This window comes from Sceloporus occidentalis, unplaced genomic scaffold (genome assembly GCF_023333645.1).
Source record: "Sceloporus occidentalis isolate IW3139 unplaced genomic scaffold, rSceOcc1.0.p SCAF_3, whole genome shotgun sequence".
In the NCBI taxonomy this organism is placed as follows: domain Eukaryota; kingdom Metazoa; phylum Chordata; class Lepidosauria; order Squamata; family Phrynosomatidae; genus Sceloporus; species Sceloporus occidentalis.
Window position 1 is genome coordinate 38,250,802 of NW_028316983.1, and position 21,859 is coordinate 38,272,660.

General features: G+C 44.3%; 1 protein-coding gene across 4 annotated transcripts in view; it reads right to left on the reverse strand.

Moving 5' to 3' along the window:
- The window catches only part of TP53INP2 (tumor protein p53 inducible nuclear protein 2), a 55,502-nt gene that overhangs the window by 24,746 nt on the left and 8,897 nt on the right, over positions 1 to 21,859 (reverse strand). For all 4 annotated transcript variants that reach the window (XM_089514064.1, XM_089514061.1, XM_089514063.1 and 1 more), the window contains exon 2: positions 2,427 to 2,789. In XM_089514064.1, the coding sequence (XP_089370190.1) occupies positions 2,427 to 2,550 (124 nt within the window). In that variant the 5' untranslated portion in view covers positions 2,551 to 2,789. The remainder of the gene's footprint in view (positions 1 to 2,426; positions 2,790 to 21,859) is intronic.

Sequence of the window (21,859 nt, forward strand, 5' to 3'; positions counted from 1 at the left end):
CTTGGAAGGGCGAAGGCTCCTTCTGCCTTTCCCTGAGGGGCTCTGGGAAGACACAGGACAGCTTGGGAAGCCAATGGACTTGGGGGTATGGAGGCTCCTTCTCCTTTTCCCAGAGGGGAAAAGCGCCTAAGCGATTGATTGACTGCTTAAAAACAAAACAAAACAAAACAGAAAAACAGGTTTGAAAGACGCAAATGGGAACGGGGAACAAAAATAGCCCGCACCAAAATGCATTGAAGCAACTGACATCACTGTGATGTCTAATCACCTAAGTGCTTGATTGACAGCTGCAGGTTCCGGAAGGTCAATGGAAATAGGGAGCAAATTACTCCGTTTTAAAATACAGTGGGGAAAAATCCAATGGGAATGGGTCAAAATAAACCGAGTCATTTTGCAGCCTTTCCTAATGGGAACAATGAAGACTTGGGGGGAAAAATTCGAGCCAGAATCACAACAATATACGTTGCTTTTTGTGCCCAGTGGGAATGGGGCCTAAGTTAGCACTCTTCCCTCAGACCTTTTGAAGCATCTTGCATAATGAAGAGATCTGAAGATTTCAGAGGCTTATACACATTTTGGGCCCTTTTCATTGACCTTAGGAAAGGTATAGAACAAATTCTAATTTTAGAACATAGGAATTTCCTGAAGAGATCTTTCTACACTCACAAGATTCCCAGTAGGCAGGGAGACAGAAGCCAGAGCATCTGGCATGCCATTTGGACAATATTAGCCTGGAGAGGAGACATGACAGCACTCTTTAAGTGTATATATGGAAGATGCCAAAGACTTCTTTTCGGTTCTCTCAGAAGGCAGAAAATATTTATCAAGATTGCATTATAGCAGGGTAAATGTCAATTGAGCATTAAAAGAAACATTTCAGTGGTAACAGTAGCTAGACAATGGAGCCAGTTATCTGTCTTCAAACAAAGACAGACAACAACTAATAATAATTAATAATTTGTTTTATTTATATACCGCTATTCCAAAAATCATAGCGGTGAACAGCAAGTAAGCTAATTAGCAAGTAAGCTAATTTGCCCCCAACAGTCTGGGTACTCATTTTAGCGACCTCGGAAGGATGCAAGCCTGAGTCGAACTTGGGCCCTTTTGCTGGTCTTGAACTCGCAACCTTGTGGTTTCGAGTGAATGGCTGCAGTACAGGCATTTAACCACTGCGCCATCAGAATATGGATTCCTGTACTGAGCTACAAGGTCCTGTCTAACTCTGTGATTCTATAACATTATATCTGATTTTCACTAGAAATATATAGTCTAAAGAGACTTAAGTTGAGCAAGTTATATAAGCCAATAGCAGCAACGCCAGCAGCACAGTGGAATGCACTGTAAACAATCACCTGGCATTACAGTAAGAGAATCCAGATGTTCTGGGAAGATTCAGAGCAAAAGAGATTTATTTAAAACTGACTTAAGGTGGTGATGGTGGATTATATGGTGGATTCATTGCCAAACTATCCAGACATCATCTGGACAGTTTGCACTAGAACCGGGGAATGGGGAACAGGGTGGGGAAGATTTTTTTTTTTTGGGGGGGGGCTGTGAAAACAGGGCAAGTGTTAAAAGCTGGGCTTGGTGGGACTCATTTCAGTCAACAGCCATGCAACTGCATAGAGCTGACCCCAGCCATCTCCTCTCTCCACATGCCTTCCTCTTATCTCCTTCTAAGAACAGCCTGGAGACTCCCATTCATCCCTCCATCCCTTTTTAGGATTGGTGGCCTCTTTCTGCTCTGAACTATTTACTGCCATGGGAGATGGCCATAGGATAGTCAGATTCCTGTACAAATCTTCCCAGATCCTGGAACTTTATTGTTAAAAAGTAATACACTAGAAAAAAATGTTATCCGCAATCTATGGATTTGTTAATATCTGTAATTACAGATTATATGATATGTGATGTAATTACTTTGTTTTCTTTATATCATTTATGTATTAAAAAAACCAAATAAAAATATGACTTAAAAAAATAATACTCTAGAACCAGATATTACTTTCAAGGGGACAGAGGTAATATGTTGCTTTTTCATTTTTTTAAAACCAACAACACCCAAACCAATATTTACAAAAAAAAAGGTAACATAACCCCCAAACCCCAAAAATAATATTTGCACTTCCAGAAGGAGGTAACATCATTACATGCATGTGCATTACTTATTTTTTTAAAAAAATATATAATTATAACCTTTTAACTCCAATAGTAACATGTTTTAGGTAACACCATTACTTGCAACATGTTACTTCCAAGCTTTGGATCCTCCATGAATGGGAGGTAAGCACTCTTCCCACAAGAAAAAAAATAGTTTCTCATGGCAGAAATGTGGGGGCTAGTCCTCAGGGAGGAGATCCTGTTTCCTAAGTTCTCCAATTTGAGAAGGATAACTCTAAGTAATTTCCTGTAATATTTCTCACCTGGTAGGTCAATAATGAGCCACCCATCTTCTTCTTCCTCCTTTGAGATGAAGGCCTTGGGTTCCTCAAGGTCCTCAGGTGTGCTGCTGTCACTGAAAAAGAGGCTGGTGAGGCGCTGGAACATGACTGGAGAATGATTTCCAAAGTGCTCTTAAGAAGAAAGGTGACAAAGAGTTCGTAGGTGCCTGTTCTGCTTCAGCAGGTGGAGCTGGAAGGTGCTGATGAGGAGCAAACGTTGGGAGAAAGCTGATGGACAATTCCCTCTGAAAGGCAGGAGATGTTTGTTTCCTAGTGAAATCTTATCTGAGTTGAGTTACATATAGTGCAATCATAAGGTTCTTCACTTGGCTTCAGTGCAAAGGCCTGCAAAGAAAGGAAAATTCATTCAGGCCATCTGGAAGACAAAAGCTGCTTGAATCACGAGGAACTCAGATGGCTTGTAGAAAGGCGGGGAAGGAAAGCCTTGCATGGATCATAAACCAATTAGCCATGGCCATTTTCCTTGATATAAACTGTGGAGATGTGACAAAAAAAAAATTCTCTTCCACTTTTTCTTTTTAACTATTCTTATACAATTTGATGGCAAAGAAATTATTTTTTGAAAAATGTTCAGAAGAACATTTCAGATAAATTCTCAGGGTTAGGTTCAGGAGTTCTTCTGCTTACCCTATCAGGTGAGCCTAGGTGTGTGTGTGTATGTCTGCACTCTGCTGCCTCCTGTACAATCATCTTTCCAACATCATGTAAGCCTCACTAACTTCCCACACTTCAGCCAAAGCCAAGGAGAAGGTAACTCCTCTCCCATGGGAATTATTCCTGTAGAAAATATGGGCAGCCAGGGAAGTTGCAGAGTGATGAAAGAGATATGTAACAGAAAAATACATGCATACCATACCCTCCTACACGTCACAGATCAAAGCTGGGACACACATAGCCAAGCAACATCAGAGTGTAGTCAAGAGGAGAGGTTATAACTTGTGTGTGTGTGTATGTTATAAATGAGGCAGAATGCACAAGCCAGGAGAGCCTGCAGCTTTTGTCCAAATTTGCTGGAAAAGGCAAGATTCCACCCTTCCTCTCCTCTCACTCCACTGAGTTAATTAAGTGCAAACTACTTTTGCATTTTGAACTCAGTTTGCATCAATGGGAGCAAGTGGAGGACAAAAATGGAAGGTGGGAGGCGGAGAAAGTAAATGGAACATTTTAAAAGCAGCTGAAAAAAGTATGGTGTGATTAATTGGGACTGTCCCTGCCAAATGATGATCAATTTTTTTTTAAATGACCTGAGAAGGACTAAGAAAAATCAAAACCTTTTTTCATGAGGGTAGTAAATCTTTAGGAAAGTGCAAGTAAGATTTTGGCACAGCATTAGCTCTATGTCTTTCCCAGGACTGACGAGAAAGGTGTTTCACTACAGGGTTTGCCAAGGAGTATTATAAGCATTTTCATTAGAGACAAGTTCAGTTTCTCCTCAGAAATTTAATAATTAATATAGGAGACCATTAGGAAGTTAAGCATCCTAAATAGAAGCAATCAGAGCTGAACCAAAATCCACTAATCCATAAATTAATCCAGAATTAATTTTTCAGAAAAAAAGGCATTTTAAATGATTCTTTTTATATATACCCTAGAAGCCTAAGTTCACTTTAAAGACATTTCTTCAAACATTCTTTGCTATGTTTTTGTTTGGGCGGAGGGTCTCCTTGTAACATCCCCCAAAAGTGGCATTATGGAGGATGCAAAATGGTGAGTAGACTGCCAGTACACCTGTTGCTTTGGCAGTTGTAGTGGCATCACAGAAAGCAAAGAACATTTAAAGACAAGAGAAAAAAGCTGTCATCTTATAACCACAACTAGTGGTGATCTGCACCTCCAGGATTTCTCCTTCACTTGACAGATTAAGTGAACTGGTTCATCTTAATTTCTCTGCTCACCAATGGCAAGGAGACTTTTGACAAAACAATTGCAATAACAGATCCAAGATGGTGCTTTTGTGTAGGCCTCAGCCCTGCTTTTACTGTGCAGAAAAACACCTCCAACTATAATAATAATAAATAATAAATAAATTTTTATTTATATTGCCCTGCCTCTCCCTACGGGTCGAGGCGGGGTTACAACCTGATAAAAACATAGAATACAGTCATAAAATCCAACAATCAATTCAATAAATACATCAGTGGTTATTTACAGAGAATCGTCATTACAGATAAGGGTAGCATCTTAATCAGGTACAGAGGGGTAGGCCCGCAAACTATACAGTTGAGCTCTCTCCTTCACCACAGTGACCCAAGCAACAGGGTTTTCCTACAGCCTCTATTTGCTTTTAATTATGTTGATCTCTTCCTGTCACACACGTGCAGCTAAACCCAGCATGACATCCTGTGCTTTGCACTAGATTTGTTAAGCACCAGTTCAGGATATTAATTTATGAGAGTAAGTAAAATGAGATAATTGTAGTCAGACAAATATTTTTTTTTCAACCACAGTCACCAGAAGCTCCCAACCAGCATGGTCATGGGGGGGGGGGGGGTAGTAGTTGTGGTCCTCCCTGCCCCAAATAAGCATCTTGAAGTCCCAAAGATCTCTGCCTATGATTCTGGCTTCTCCATCTCCACTATGGAATGGTCTTCTGCTTGCTCAAAAGACTCTACAATTTCTCTTTGCAGCCCTGTAGGCTTGGGAGCACCTCCCAGAACATTTGCTTGATATCACTTCTCTGACTTCAATCAAATCCTCCTAAAATCTACATTACTTGTGAGGCCTTTGACACAACCCCCTAGTTCCTGTGCTCTTATTGTTACACAGCCTAAGGGTGGGTTAATGAAATGTCCATGTTTTTTCCAGGCAAAGCATTCTCTGAAGATGCCAGCCACAGATGCTGGCAAAACATCAGAAAGAAATTCTGCTAGAACATGGCCACATAGCCCAAAAAACCCACAAAAAACTATGTCCATGTTTTTGTTTCATATTTACTATTCGCTTTGCTTCCTTCCTCTTTCTCTGTTGTTTCCTATGTGTTGAAGTTTAAACTGGAAGCTCCAGGGGACAGGAATATCTTGTACTCTATAGAAAGAGTGTAAGAAAACCCTAAGAAATTTATGGGGTCACCATAAGTCAACAGGCAACTTGAAAGCTCAAGCACACATTATATTCTGCATTCTGCCATTATTACCACCATCACTACCACTGTGATGTTCCGCTTTGGGAAGAGATTTCTACAGTAAAAGTCAGCCTATCCTTTCTTTGAAGAACTCCAAAGAAAGAGATTTTACAGCCTCCCCAAAGTAGTAGTTCTGCTGTTGCAAAGTTTCTCCCAGCAATCTTCCTGTAATTTTCTGACTGCAATTTAAACCCCATGGCTGCTTCTGTGCATTGCAATCCCCCCTCCACCTCACTGTTTCTAGGAGGAGCTCAGAGTAGCTTACATGGAGTTTATCCCAGGTTACCTTCACAACAATCCTGTACAAAGGGACTGTGATTGTTTCAAGGTCACCTCATGAACTGAAGAGGGATTTAAAACTGGAAATCCCTAGTTCAAAGTTGAGTGTTCTTAAACATAAGAAAATACTACACTAGCTCTGAACTTGCCTTAGCAATTATATCATTAGGGCCTTTTAACAGTGACTGATTGAAATCATTTCTTGAAAAATGTTAAGCAATCTATGGCCTGTTACAGACAGCCAAAATAAAGCTGCTTCGAGTCACAGTGGAGGTATGGTGTTTCAATGATGCATGCGTCCTAAGAGTCCAGAAATCACACCAAAGCCACGCTCCAGTCCTTAGGGCTGGAGCGTGGCTTTGGTGCGACTTCTGGACTCTTAGGACGCATGCATCATTGAAACACCATACCTCCACTGTGACTCGAAGCAGCTTTATTTTGGCTGTCTGTAACAGGCCTATATTTCTTTTTGCCAACTTTTTGGCAAAGTAGCCATCGTTCTCAAAGTCAACCAGTAAATTTTGTGCCTGTAGGGATTTGCACCTGGATCTTCCAAAAGTGCAATCCTAAATACAGTATGTCTACTGAAATGTCAGTCCTGTTGAGTTTATTTGAGCTTATTCCCAGATAAGCAGATATAGAATGGCAGCCTTAGGTCAACTACAGTCCTACACAGTCCACTCAGCATGTTTTTAGAAGTGTTCCCTCAAGTGGTGAACAATGTCTGTTTATCATAGCACATGATTATATATAGTGTGTTTTGGACTGTGATTTGTCATTGGCAGATAAACAAAGGCTTCATTTGCAGGTCTAATTGCTGAAGTGCATATCACTGAGGAACTTCCATTATTTCAACAGCACCAGCAGCAACAACAACAAGTTGGTTGCAGGGAATACTCATTCTCTTTAACACCTAATTTGACTTTTAGTCTGGCACCCTAACCAATACAGTAAGCTCTCTCTTTTAAGCTAGATATTTACAGCATTCTTTTTAATGCAACAATCTACCAAGTCTCTTTTGATGCCATCTGATAATAATAATAAATAATAAAATCTTTATTTATATCCCGCCCTTCCAGAAAGATCAGGGCGGCTTACAATATAACAATACAACAAATACAGATTAAAAACACAACAAGGTCAATAAAAATAACAATAAAAAGCCCCATTAGCCCGTCCTCATGGCCACGGAAGAGGAGGGAGGCCCACAGGATGTTAGTCGGGGAATGCCTGCTTAAATAGGAAGGTCTTAAGATCCTTCCTAAATTGGGCCAGGGTAGTAGATGAGCGGAGCTCGGTGGGCAGCGTATTCCAAAGGGCAGGGGCAGCTGTGGAAAAGGCTCTTCTAGAAGTAGAAGCAAGCCTAGCCCCTGGCACCTTCAGCAATTGCTGCCCAGATGTTCTGAGGGTGCGAGGCGGATTGTACGGGGAGAGGCGGTCCTTCAGGAAACCTGGGCCCAAGCCATTTAGGGCTTTATAGGTAATAACCAACGCCTTATATTGAGCTCGGAAGCGAATAGGCAGCCAATGAAGATCTTTAAGTATAGGTGTTATATGGCTGGTCCTGGTAGCGCCAGTGACCAGCCGGGCTGCCATATTCTGTACCAATTGAAGCTTCCGAGTTTGGTATAAGGGTTGCCCCATGTAGAGTACATTGCAGAAGTCCAATCTCGAAGTTACCAGAGCATGTACAACAGATTCTAGGTCCCTCCGGTCCAGGTATGGGCGCAGCTGGCGGATCAGCCGAAGCTGATAACAAGTGCTCTTGACCGTCGCATTCACCTGAGCAGTTAGATGAAGCGACGAATCAAGAAGCACGCCCAGACTGCGCACAGAGTCCTTCACAGGGAGCGTGACCCCGTTCAGGACAGGTGGAACCACGGCCATTCCTGGACCGGGGGAACCTATCACTAGTACCTCCGTTTTCTCTGGATTTAGTTTGAGTCGGTTTTTCCTCATCCAGTCCATTACTGACTCCAGACAGGCCACGAGAGGGGAGACGCCATCCCTGGTCACTGCATCAGTCGGAGACATAGAGAAAATAATCTGGGTGTCATCAGCGTACTGATAACCCCGCGCCCCATGTCTCCGGATGATCTCTCCCAGCGGTTTCATGTAAATGTTAAATAGCATGGGAGACAGAATGGCTCCCTGAGGGACCCCAGTTTTAAGGGCCCGCTCACTGGAGCACACGTCTCCCAGCTGCACCATCTGGGACCTCCCAGAGAGGTAGGACCGGAACCACTGGAGCACAGTGCCCCCGATCCCAACCTCCGCCAGGCGCCCCAGAAGGATACCATGGTCTATGGTATCGAAAGCCGCTGAGATGTCCAAGAGCACCAACAGGGACACGCTTCCCCTGTCGATGCTCAGACGGAGATCATCGACCAAGGCGACCATGGCCGTCTCGACCCCGTGACCCGCCCGGAAGCCAGTTTGAAATGGATCCAGATAATCAGTTTCATCCAAGACCGCCTGAAGCTGGATCGCAACCGCCCTCTCGATCACCTTCCCCAAAAATGGTAGCAGCGAAACAGGCCGATAATTATTATGTACCAGGGGGTCGAGGGAGGGCTTTTTTAGGATCGGTCTTACTATGGCCAATTTGAGATCCGATGGAAACTGCCCGTCCCTCAAAGAGGTATTAATTATTCGGCGTAACAATGTCGTTACTACCGGTCCCCCCTGGGCCGCTAGCCATGAGGGGCAGGGATCAAGAGAGCAGGTCGTTTTCCGAACACTTCCGAGGATCTTGTCCACATCCTCGGTACTCACCAACTCAAACTGATCCAGTGTAACACAGTCCACGGAGGCTCTGGACACTTCTACCCTAGGCTCTGCATTAACATCGGCGTTCAGACCTTCGCTTATGCGAGAAGTTTTATCCACAAAAAAGTCATTGAAAAGGTCACAGCAGGCCTTAGAAGGTTCAAGGATCTGGTTCGGGGCAGGAGGGAGCTGGGTTAGCTCCCTGACCACCCTGAACAACTCTGCCGGACGTGACTCAGCGGACGCAATACGAGCACCATAGAACGAATTCTTTGTTGCTCGTATTGCCTCTCCATAGTCCTTCAACAGCCGGTCTAGGAGAGTCTTGTCATTTAAGCGAAGGTGTTTCCGCCAACGGTACTCTAGTCGTCGCAGGACCCGCTTCCTTGCCCGGAGATCTTCCGTATACCAGGGCTTACGATTGGAAGCGGGCCTGAGAGGACGCTTGGGAGCGATTCTGTGTATAGCCCCAGAAAGACCGGTATTCCAGATACCGGTAAGGGCATCAACAGAGTCGCCGTCATTTCCAACCGTGAGCCCCTCTAGGGCTTCTTGGAACCTCTGAGGTTCCATCAGCCTTCGAGGGTGGACCATCCTAACTGGTCCACCACCCCCGGGAGGGATCTGGGTAGAAGCCTTGATTTCCACCTCTACCAGGAAATGATCCGTCCATGACAAGGGGGAAATTTTAGCAATTTCCACCCACGGATTTTCCGCATCCGTACAGAAGACCAAATCGAGGGTATTACCCGCACAATGCGTAGGACCCTGTATCAGCTGGGACAGGCCCATGGCCGCCATGGTTTCCATGAATTCCCGAGCCGCACCGGATGGAACATAGTTGGACGTGAGGGAGATGTTGAAGTCGCCCAGGACAAGAAGCCTGGGCGTCTCCAACATCAGCTCAGCGACCAGCTGTGTCAGCTCGTTAAGGGAGTCCGCTAATGCACGGGGTGGCCGATACACCAACAGAATCCCTAGACTGTCCCTAGCCTTTAGGGTCAGGTAAATACACTCGATATAGGTGGTCTGTCGGACGTGGTTCCTGGTGAGGGACACGATGTTCCTATGTACCAAGGCCACACCCCCCCCCCCGCCCACCTAACCTGCGCTGGTCCTTCACCGAGTACCCGGCAGGCAGGGCCTGAGCCCACACAGCATCCCCTTCAGGCCCCAGCCAGGTCTCGGTAATGCAAGCCAGGTCACACTTAGAGTCCTCCAGGAGGTCATGGAGGATGTGGGACTTGTTGTTAATAGACCTGGCATTGCACAGGAGCAGCGACAGGGTTTGTGGCACGGTTGGAGAGACCCTCAGGTTCTTTCGGTTGGGAGGGGGACAGGAAGGCGGGATAGATATAACGCATCTATCTCGCCTTCCCCTGGAACGCAAGTCCCTTCTCCCACCGCCATACCTCCCCCTGCCCCACACTACCTCAATAGGGGCTCCGCTCTCCCAGATGTCATCCCTGGCCCTGGCATCCCCCGCGCCCCTAGCCTCCCCCCAACCCTCTATGGCAACTAGTGGAGCAGAGGGCAGCCACTATAGGCATCCTCATGCTCCCCGGGCTAAAACAACCCTCCCACGCCCTGATCGGAACTGCGCAGTTGCGCAGTTCCGCAGCTGCGATGTTCCCCAAGTCCAAGAGCGGCACTCCCGGGGGCGGTGCGCAGCTGCGCACCTCGAAAAAACCCCGGGAGGAGGCCGTCCGGCAAAGGGTGCAGTCCAGCGGTGGCAAAGCGGCGGCGGCGTCCGGCGTGGCAGCAGAGGGGGCGTGTCGGGAGGGACCGGTTCCCCGGCTTTTATCCCCGCCGCTCTCACCAGCGGGGCTCCTCCCAAACTTCCCCCTAGATGGTCCTTAAAGGGCCCGCACAGCCCGCTGGCCGCCAAACGCCAAGGCCAGACAGTCCCGGTCTCCAGTGGGGATGTTCCCCAAGTCCAAGAGCGGCACTCCCGGGGGCGGTGCGCAGCTGCGCACCTCGAAAAAACCCCGGGAGGAGGCCGTCCGGCAAAGGGTGCAGTCCAGCGGTGGCAAAGCGGCGGCGGCGTCCGGCGTGGCAGCAGAGGGGGCGTGTCGGGAGGGACCGGTTCCCCGGCTTTTATCCCCGCCGCTCTCACCAGCGGGGCTCCTCCCAAACTTCCCCCTAGATGGTCCTTAAAGGGCCCGCACAGCCCGCTGGCCGCCAAACGCCAAGGCCAGACAGTCCCGGTCTCCAGTGGGGATGTTCCCCAAGTCCAAGAGCGGCACTCCCGGGGGCGGTGCGCAGCTGCGCACCTCGAAAAAACCCCGGGAGGAGGCCGTCCGGCAAAGGGTGCAGTCCAGCGGTGGCAAAGCGGCGGCGGCGTCCGGCGTGGCAGCAGAGGGGGCGTGTCGGGAGGGACCGGTTCCCCGGCTTTTATCCCCGCCGCTCTCACCAGCGGGGCTCCTCCCAAACTTCCCCCTAGATGGTCCTTAAAGGGCCCGCACAGCCCGCTGGCCGCCAACCGCCAAGGCCAGACAGTCCCGGTCTCCAGTGGGGATGTTCCCCAAGTCCAAGAGCGGCACTCCCGGGGGCGGTGCGCAGCTGCGCACCTCGAAAAAACCCCGGGAGGAGGCCGTCCGGCAAAGGGTGCAGTCCAGCGGTGGCAAAGCGGCGGCGGCGTCCGGCGTGGCAGCAGAGGGGGCGATAAGGACAGTCTTTCTTAAGCTGGCACTCTTCAGATAGGTTGGGCTATGGTCCCCATTATTCCAAGCTTCATTGCCAGTAGGGAAGTACATATGAGTTGTAGTCCAGTACAACCGACACCATTAGTTGGGTGGAAGGGGGCCTTGTACACCAAACCCTTGTTGCCGGCAGGTTTCCTCTTTAGCTCATCTGAGGGCTGGTTGTTCTATCATCACTAAGATAAACTCCTGTATACTGCAACTTAGCCACAGAGTACTTCTATGAGCATTGGTAGTTAATAACCCCAGAGATAGAATCAGGATTCAAAATGAGCTTAATAGATTGGAGAGCTGGACCAAAAGTGACAAATAAATTAAATGCAAGGTACTACATCTAGGAAGAAAAAACAAAATGTAGAAATATAGATTAGGTGACATGTGGCTTGACAACAGCACATATGAAAAGGATTGGGATCTTACTAGATTATAAATTAAACTAAAGCCAACAGTGTGATGCAGCAGACAAAAAGCCAAAGCATTTCTAGAATAGATCAACAGGAACATGGTGTCCACATCAAGGGACAAAATAGTAACACTGTATTCTGCTTTGGTCTGAATTCATCTGGAATACTGTGTCCAGTTCTGGGCATGACAGTTTAACAAGCTGAAACATGTCCAGAGATAGCAACCAAGATGGTAAAAGGTCTGGAAACTAAGCTGAGAAACGTGTTGGGTGATGGGCATGTTTAGCTTGGAGAAGAGAATACTGAGAGGTGATATGATCGCTATTGTTAAACATTTGAAGGGATGTCATGCAGAAGATGAAGTAAACTTGTTTTCTGCTGCTCCAGAGACTAGGACACGTTATAATGGATTCAAATTATAAGGAGATTCTACCTAACTATTATGAAGAACTTCCTCACAGAAGAGTCGTTTGTCACTGGAGTAGACTACTTAGAAGGTGGTGGAGTCTCCTTCTTTGAAGATTGCTAAACAGAGGCTCAATGGCCATTTCTCAGCACTGCTTCAGCTGTGTGTTCTTGCATAGCAGGGGGTTAGACCAAATGGCCATTATGGTTTCTTCCAGCTGCATGATTCTATAAGTAGCTAATCTCCCTCTCATTCCCAAATTGTGAAGCTACACTTCCCTTCCACCTCCAAGAATTAATATTCCAAACAGTTAGATGATGTAACAGTACCAAATGCATCACAGGAAGTAATGTAAGATTTAATAGCTCAGAAATGAAGACTCTTCGCTCATCAGTATTGGGAGGTAATTTATGAGTCAAAATCTGGAAAATCCCATTAGCTTTCAAGTAGATTGATACTTGCCCCACAACTGTCTGTATGGATGCTTTTTTCCTCAGTTCCCTCCATCACCTTTGCTGACTACAGAAGGCCTAGTCTCCACATCTTACCAGTTCTGTCCAACTGGATTTGCACTACAGTGTGACTTGGCTCAAAGGCTGATACCTGCTCCTTTCTCCTGCATAATGATGGCCCTTGTTTTGCCCAAAGCCTTTAGCTCCCTATCTTTTGGGGACCTACACAAGTGATGGCTTGCAGCAATTACCTGGGGAGGGAGCTGTAATGCCATTATGATGCCAGCAAACACATATACACCATGGCACCAATGGATGAATCCTACAGGAGCAGGAGAAGCTTAGCAAGGAGGTGTATCTCACAGGTGTGTGAGATGAAAAAGCTGCCATTTATTTATACTCACCATGTATCTGTTATATTCATTCCTGTATTTGATTATTTAGAAATAAGACCCATTTGTTTCCATAGGACTTAATGCCAAGGTAAGAACTCTAATGCCCACTTATATGGGAACACTTCCTGCTGAATTTCACAAGATTTGCTTTCACATAAACATGTCAAAGATTCCTCTTTTTGTTGGTAAAAGATGTTTGTGAGTATTTATGTATTTACTCTGGGCTTCATACGTGTTCCAGCTTAATATGGAAAAGATTTCGCAGCAGGTGGTAGGTTTATGTTTGAAGTATTTGATGCAAACTTTAAACAGTTGCATTTACAAGGATTTCCTACTGTAAGCTACCCTGTTGTTAGGCAGAGTAAAGCAAGGCACCATTTTTTTTTGGGGGGGGGAGAGGTGCTTGCATGATGATGGTGATGATATCATCATCAGAGGCAGCAGCAGCCCAAAGTTTCAAAACGATTTGCCTTGAATACTATATACTTTGGAATAGGGATGGGGTATTTGATTCTCCATAGCAGGGAGCAGAAGTATGACATGGTGGGGGGGTCTATTTCTCCTGTCAAGAGAGTTGTGGTAGAGAAGGTTGGATAGATACATGCAGGATGAGTAAATAGACAGATAGTGTTACCATTAGGTAGAGTGAAGGAGATGCCTCAAGCAGCAGATTTTTTTATAGTATGAAAGGAAATATGTCATTCATTATTTAATATATTATTGGAAGAGAAAGTCTTGTGGGATTTTCTACTTCAACTGCCACTATAACATTCCTAGCCCTGATTATGACTTTGACTTTTGGTGAGGGACAAAGATACTATCTGCTATTTCACCTCAGACAGCAAAATGTATAACAGACCCAGACAGACAGATTTCTAACAGGCAAAGCTCATGTTTTTAGTTTTAATATTAGCTGTCTTCAAGTTGACCTCAGCTCATGGCGACTCTGTGGATGAGACATCTCCAAGACTCCCTAACCTCCACTGCTCTGTTTAGGTTTTGTAGTTCAGGCCTGTAGCTTCACTGATAGAGTCTATCCATCTGGCATGTTGTCTTCTTCTCTGTCTACTACCCTCTACCTTTCCTAGCATTATTGTCTTTTTTAATGAGCTTCTCATGATGTGGCCAAAGTATGACAGCCTTAATTTAATCATCTTGGGCTTTCTGGGATTATTCAGGCTTGATCTGTTCTAAGACTCATTAACTTGTCTTTTTGGCTGCCCACAGTATTCCCAGCACTCTTCTCCAGCACCACATCTCAAATGAGTTGATTTTCTTCCTGTTCACTTTCCATTCTTAATCTTCTTATTTCTTGACTGCAGTCTCCATTCTGATCAATATTTGATCCAAAGTACAGGAAAACTTTTAACTATTTTGATTTCCTCATTATCTAGGTTGAATTTATGTAGATCCTCTGTGGTCATTATGTTTGTTTTCATTATCTTCAGCAGCAATCTTGTCTTTGCACTTTCTTCCTTGACCTTACCTAGTTCGTTTCAAGTCCATGATGTTTTCTGCTAGTATTGCTGTGTCATCTGCATATCCTTGTTGATTTGTTGATGTTCCTTCTTCCTATCTTTACTCTTCCTCCTTTTAAGTCTAAACATATGATATTTTATGCATACAAGATGAGCAAGTAGGGTGATATGTGTAGCCTTGCCTGACCCCCTTTCCAATTGGGAACCATTATTTATCTGTTCTAATAGAATAGGAGTACCAACCTTTCAGCATTTCAGAAGTGACATGACACAGGTAGTCTAGCAACTTCAGTGTGTGATCAAAACGTCAGATGTTATTAATGAGGAAGAAACGGCGAGCTAGAAAGGGCTGCAGCAGTTTGCTTTTGTTTGAGCTATATACGGCTTTGAGCATGCAGGGTGCAAGGGGCAGCGCCCATGTGCCATCATGCTGCCGCGCTGCCGCATGCATGAGCCCCATTCATTTGAATGGGGCTTGATCATGCGCAGTATTTGGCTTATGCAGGGGGAGCCAGAACAGATCCCCTATGTAAGCCAAGGGCGCACTGTACTAGAAAGGCCAAGATCCAGCCCCTTCTTTCCTCTATCCTCGATGGGTCACTCAGTTTGCAGCAACAAAATTAAGCTGAGGAAAAAAGTGGGAAAGTGGGAAGGGGAGAGAGACACTGGAACATTTTAAAGGCAGATGGAAAAGTGGGATGACAGAGGATTAATTGGGATGTTTCCCCCTAAATCGGGACACAGTTGGAAGGTATGGGAGCAGATATTTAGCAAGGGAAGCACTTCCTTTGCACAGAAGGCAAAAAAGAAAAGCTCTATATCCAGAGGTGGCTGTGACAGTTTCTCTGTGATATGGTTGAAGACTTTGTATGAATGGCAGAGTGTTCTCAGAATTAAAAGCACTGAGGACTACAGATATGGCTTGGAAACTAACTGTTTTGGGTGGAGTGCTGTTAATATAAATGCCTGGTTTGAATATGAGCCTTTTAGAGAGTACCTGCATGTGCTGTGGCCTAGCTCCCTTTAAAGCCCACTCAGTCCCAGCCTTGAGTCAGAGCCCTTCACAAACAAGCTCAGCTGTGCTCTTACTAAGGACAATGATGGATTTTCCAGCCCTTCAACCAATCAGCAAATCCCTCCTGAAATTCAGTCCCATTAGTGACATTGAAAAGAGGATTGTGGGGCAGTAGCAGCAGGCAGGCGGCAGAGGGAAAAGGAGGGGAAAGGCACATTAGTGTCACACAGCAATGAGAGACAGGAAAATGTGAGCAATGCAGATGGTACAGATGCAAAGGAGAAAAGGGAAAGTAATTCATCCAGGCAATAAAGGGAATATATGGGGGAAGCAGTGGTCCATGCATCTCTCTCTCTCTCTCTCTCTCTCTCTCTCTCTCTCTCTGTGTGTGTGTGTGTGTGTGTGTGAGAGAGAGAGAGAGAGAGAGAGACTGACTGACTGACCGACCGACCGACCGACCGACCGACCGACCATTAGCTCACGATAAGGCATATCTTACCATCATAGAAGTAAGAGGAAAAACAAGCCATGTTTTTGCTTTGTAAAAGAAAGTGAATATGCTTCCCTGCCTTTGTGAAAAACGCAGAATCTGGGAATGCTACATTTTTGGATTATATCTCCTAGAATCCCACACCCAGCATAGGCAGTGGCCATGCTGCCAATAAGGATTCCCCCAAAAGTAATTTTTTCCAAACTTTGGAAAATATTGTCTCCAAAGAGTGATAAAGGGAAATTACTTGATCATCATGAGAGGAAAAAGAGAATCCTATACCATTAGGCTCATTCAAGATTGCAAGGATCAGCAGGACTTTCCTTCACAGATCTGTACCTAACACATCAGCATCATGAGGTGGACAGACAAGGCATTCTGTGTGACACAGACCGTAATGCTGGGTGCAGTTCCTCTCTCTCCAAAAGAATATCTGGACAGAACACATGTCTAATGATAAAGCATCTAGTGCATATCCTTCAACTGACCCAATCTGGAGAGTCACTCTCAATCTTTTGTCACCCAGCTGCTTTTAAAATGTCAGTTTCTCTCTCTTCCACCCACTCCCTCTCCCCTTTTCCTCAGCTTTCTTTACAACAGTTGATGCAAACAGAGTGTAAAGTAGTTTCCATTCAAATTGGCAGGGCACAAAAAGAGAGGAAGGGTTGGGATCTTGCTATTCCCAGTAGGCTCAGGCAAAAGCAAACTGCTCCAGCCTCTCCTAGCTTGTGTGTTCTTCTTCATTAATAGCTTTTGCTCTCTTGATCACACTCTGATATGCTTGGCCACACGTGTCCTGATTTTCACATGTAAAATATTGGAGGGTATGCTAGAGGCCATCTCTACAGCCATCAAATTAGACCAGATGTTCAAAGCTCTCGTGTTTGGATTCCAATTTATTGTAACTTTCGGGAAATATATCCCATTTTAAAAGATTTTTACAATACAGCCATCACAATATCCTCACTCCTAGCTCCTTAAAATTTGTGGAAAAGTTCGGCGCAACAGCAGGAACAAGAACAATATACAATCCTCTGCAAAGCATCACTTGGGTTCTTACCTTTTTTTTTAAAGATAGTTGGATGTCTTTCATTTCACTTTTCATTGCAAGGGTTTTGCTACCACAGGTCTAGTCTCAGAATCATTTGCACACAGTTTATGTTGACTATCAGTTCCTTCATGATCATGTAGATATTGAACCAGATATTGAATTAAACTGTTATCATACTAGGAGAAATCTCAGAAATAGTATGCTAAAAACTGGATTTGAGACAGCAACCACTCCTTTGGGTAAAAGGGGTTCCCTAGCTGAAAGCCCTGTGGGCCAAATGAAATGATCTAGTGAGACAATTTGGCCCACAGGATAAAAGATTCAACATACTTGATTCACATGATCAGGTCAGCAATCACTGCAGCAGCTGGAAATGAATGAGCTAGAATTTTTCTGTGGCTGCCAAGTACTAAAGTGATTATATTGTTCATGAATTGATTTTTCCTCCTTTAGAGACCTCTCTTGCATCCTAAATCTAGATTGGAGATGTATGCTGCCAACACAGTACTTCAGTATCTCAGTTAACAAAGTATCTCTCAGTTAACAAAGCCTCTGGCCAAAAAGTTGCCTTTTACAAATGTTTGTTATGCCCATCCAGCTGGCCTTTTCTTCCTCATCTTCTGTCTAGATGGAAGTCAGCTAGCAGCATCAGCATTGGGTACGGGAGGACAGTAAAGGACGGCTGGGAGAACTTCAGTAAACCATGCAATAAAGCTTCAGCTGGGAAAGAGCTGGATTCTACTCTAGCACTCTAGCCATGTGTACCTGCCTACAATAGTCAAGGGAAACAACATCTGTCACCAGAATCCTATTATTATTATTAGTAGTAGTAGTAGTAGTATTATCATCATTATTATTATTATCTTATATCCAGCCTTTCATCCAATACAGGGACTTACTGAACTGCATGAACAAGAAAAAAGAAGAAGAAAAAGGGAGAGTGGCTGAGACTGTCTTACCAGCTACCCTCAGAATGTAAAAACACAAACATAGGTCTATAAGTTTGCCTATCAAAATGGAAATAATAAGAAAAGTGGAGAGTGACAAAAGAAAAAATCATCCCTAGATGCATTTTGGAAGATACCATCAAATGGTTTCTTGAAGGTTTGGGTTTTTTGTAAACTTATGCAAGGCTTACCTGACCTGCATGTTTCATTTGACACATGCATATCACTAATTCTCAATAAAAAAAAAACTTGCTAAAACATATTGAAGTGCTCTTCTCTTTTGTGGTGTAGGACTCCTATTCTTTCCATATTATCTTTACCTCGGGTATTCTGGTGTCAAATGTTCGTTAAAGAAGTAATGCACAAGAACACATCTACTTCATTAACTGAGATATACAGTACCTGTAGGCCCCAAATCTGGGTCTCCAGATGTTATTCGACTTCAGTTACCAGAAGCTGTTGCCTGTACGGCCAATGGTCAGAGAAGTTTTAATCTCACAACATCTAAAAGCCAGTATATTAGCAAAGATTTTCAGTTAGCTCAAATGCTATCAAATTCATATCTTGAAGATTCTGAATTGTTTTTCCTCTCATTTATCTTTTTTAAAAACCCTGTTGAACCTGATTTTAGAGGCACTACAAGCCATTGGTAATCTTGGTTTTCAGAGACTCAGACATACTGTGAGGATGCTCTTAGCAAAGGTCTGCAAGATTTCATCATGGAACACCCAGCAAAGGGCCCTAACATTTCACCAGAACCCCTTTCACAACATCCTCCCAAATGACTAAAGAGTCTTGAAATGATACTATATACGTAACTGCTGGTACAGAAGCAAATAAGAAAAGGGTGACAGATGCTTACTACATTATTTTTCTTCTTTAAAAACATAGGGCTTTTGCCTCTAAATAGTTGGACACATTCAGTCACTTAGGACAGCAAAAGCTTCTATGCAACTTTTTGGTTAGCGTGAATGATTATTGTCTCTTTCACACTACATCATTAGAGCATTATATCCCTTTAACTGCTATGACTCTGTCCCATTGAGTCCTTGGATTTGTAGTTTCATAAAATATTTGGAATTCTGTGCAAGAAAGCTCTAGTGTCATAGAATCTCAGAGTTGGAAGGGTCCAGAAGGTCATCTAGTTCAGCTCCGTGCCATGCTTCAAACTATAGACCTCTGGATTCTGTAGGATCCACACATGGCAATTAAAGTGGAACCATAGTGCTACAAATGTGTAGTATGAAAGAGATGGGTGTCATTTCCTGCTGCTTCCACTCAACCCTCATGTTTTCCTGTTCACTCTGGTTCAGCTGTAATTCTGAGAACATCAGAGTAGGTAAGGATGGAGGATTTCCCCTCTATCAACAATATATTGTTGCGAGCTATCCTTGTTATAATATGAAGTATCTGAGGATAGTTTAGCTTTAAATAACAAGATTTACCAGTCATACCAAAGATCTCCTCCTAGTGAAGTTGAAAACTGCTGAATTAGTTTGTTGATCAGGATCAACACAGCAGAATTAAGAAACCTCCTCAGATAGCTAATTTCTGCAGTCAAGAAATAGGCAGAAAATTGTTATCTATTTATTTATGATTGCTCCATTTGTACTTCAGAAGTGGGATTTTCTGCTGAAGATGCCAAAAAAATCTTGGTTGGATTAAGATTTATGTGGCTTGCATTGGAAGAGGTGGTCTTGCTGATCTTTTGCTGGCCTTATTCAGGCAGAAAATACATTGGGTTTAAGTAAAGGTTAGAGTTCATGCCTCTCCCACAATTGATATAGAAATTATCCTCCATTTACTAAACTCTGTTCAAAAGACATTTTAATAGGCATGCAAGTTCTGGATTCTAGGGGTTAGTTCCAATGGCCAACACCTATAGAATCAATTGCTGAATGCTAAGTACACATAGGTTGATTGATTCAGTGGATCTATTCCAACAGTGGATGCTTTGGTGGAAATCCACAATTGAGAATAGAAACACAGGAAATTTTTACCAAGGGGTTCTGGCATGGGCATAGGCATGAGAAGGCAGGCACCCACTCACCCACACAACTCTGGAGCAAATTAAGCATGCTGGTTCAATATATTCTATGTATTTATGTGACCCAAATTCTGGAGCAATCTGTCCCAGCATGATGTGGGAAGTAGGGGATAACTGTGTGGCACTCCCCTCTCCCCCACTGTGCACATAGCAAAGAAAGTGACACAGCTCAGACTCTCCATCAATAAGCCTAGCAGGGGCCATCTGCTCACAGTGAGAGGAGATTATGCTTTCCGGGAGACAAAGGCTTTCTCTCTCTCTCTCTCTCTCTCTCTCTCTCCCCCTCTCTCTTGGTCCAGCAGAGAGAAAAAGAAAGCTGGTGCCACCAAGCTCTGTTGTGAGAATCAAGCTCCTGTGTATAGATGCACCCACCCTGGTTCCTGATTCTGGATAGGCACAGATTCTTGCCAGATCATATACTGGAGGACAGCTGCTAACATACAGTAAAAAAATAATTTTATCAATGGGAGACTCCAGAGAGTCCCCAAACTTTACCAACGTTGGGGCCCTGGCCAACTCTGCATTCATGTGATTCATTTAAAACCGTAGAATATTAGAACCAGAAGGGATCATTATAGGCATATAGTTCAGTGCGTCTCATGCTATCTGATGTGGGGGACTAAACATTGTTTTCCCTAATGTGCCAGGAACCAGTTTCCTGGAAACTCACTGAAGACTGGAAGCCAATGGCTCATGGACTAGTTCCAGTCTGTGGAACACCTTTTGGAATAGCACCGATTTAGTCCAGTCTCTGGCCCAGTGCAGGATAAAACTGCAACATCCCTAACAGATGGCCATCCAGTTCTGTTTAAATACTTCCAAAGAAATAAAGCCTCTCACCTCCAGGGTAGCCTGTGTTCTTAGTATTAGGAAGCTTTTCCGAACATTCAGCCAAAATCTGCTTTCCTGTAATTTCTGTCTATTGTTTTGCTTCTGCCTTCTGCCATCATTTCCTTCCACACAGACTCTGCTGCAGGTAAAACATCTGAGTACACCTCTAGACTAAATTCTTCAACGTTCCAAATCTGTATAAGGAACCCTGCATTTTGTTGTATTTTCTGCTGTTCTCTAACCTAAAGTGTGATTCACAAAGAAAGCCAGGAGGCAAAATAAATTGTGGGTAATTTTTATTCTTGCACACTCTAAAAAAACCTTCTCCAGACATGGTTGTATTTTTTACTGCAAGCTTCATTAGCCCCCAAACTATCTATTCTTCATACTGGCTAACCTTGATGGGTAGGTAGTACAACACATCCAGAAAGTACTAGGTTGGGGTTACTAGGTTTTAAAAGTAAACTTTTCTGCATGAGCAAGCCCAAGATGTTTGGCAATGAACAAAACAGCCTAAATCCCAAAGATCTCAACTAAAGAATTAAATCAATGAAGTGACTGAATCCATGGAACTTATGTAAGTGTTAACTTCCCTTTGTTAACTTGGTCTACTCTAGTTGAAAGTAACAATTTGTCTCCCCCTTTTCCATCCCATATAAAGAAACTAACTGGGCTGCTAGCTGAATCTGACTTCAGTAGTTGGAGCTGAATAGCATCCTCCTCCATCACATCCTTCATCTTCACCCTCTGAGGGCAGCAGGCTAATTTAGAGAATCAGGATAGATGTAGGTGGCACACAAAGCTCTGTTGCTAGTGTTGGGGACAGAGGGTTAAGAGGAACAGACAGAGAATTGCCATTGCTGCTCCCCAAGGCAACTCCCTCCCTCCCTCCCTCCCTACGTAATGGTAGCACTTGTCCAGCTGAAATCCAATTTCAACCATGGGGAAAATGCAATTTGGGAAACACTGCAAATCAGTTAGAATATTAGCACTGCAGGCAGTCTGTT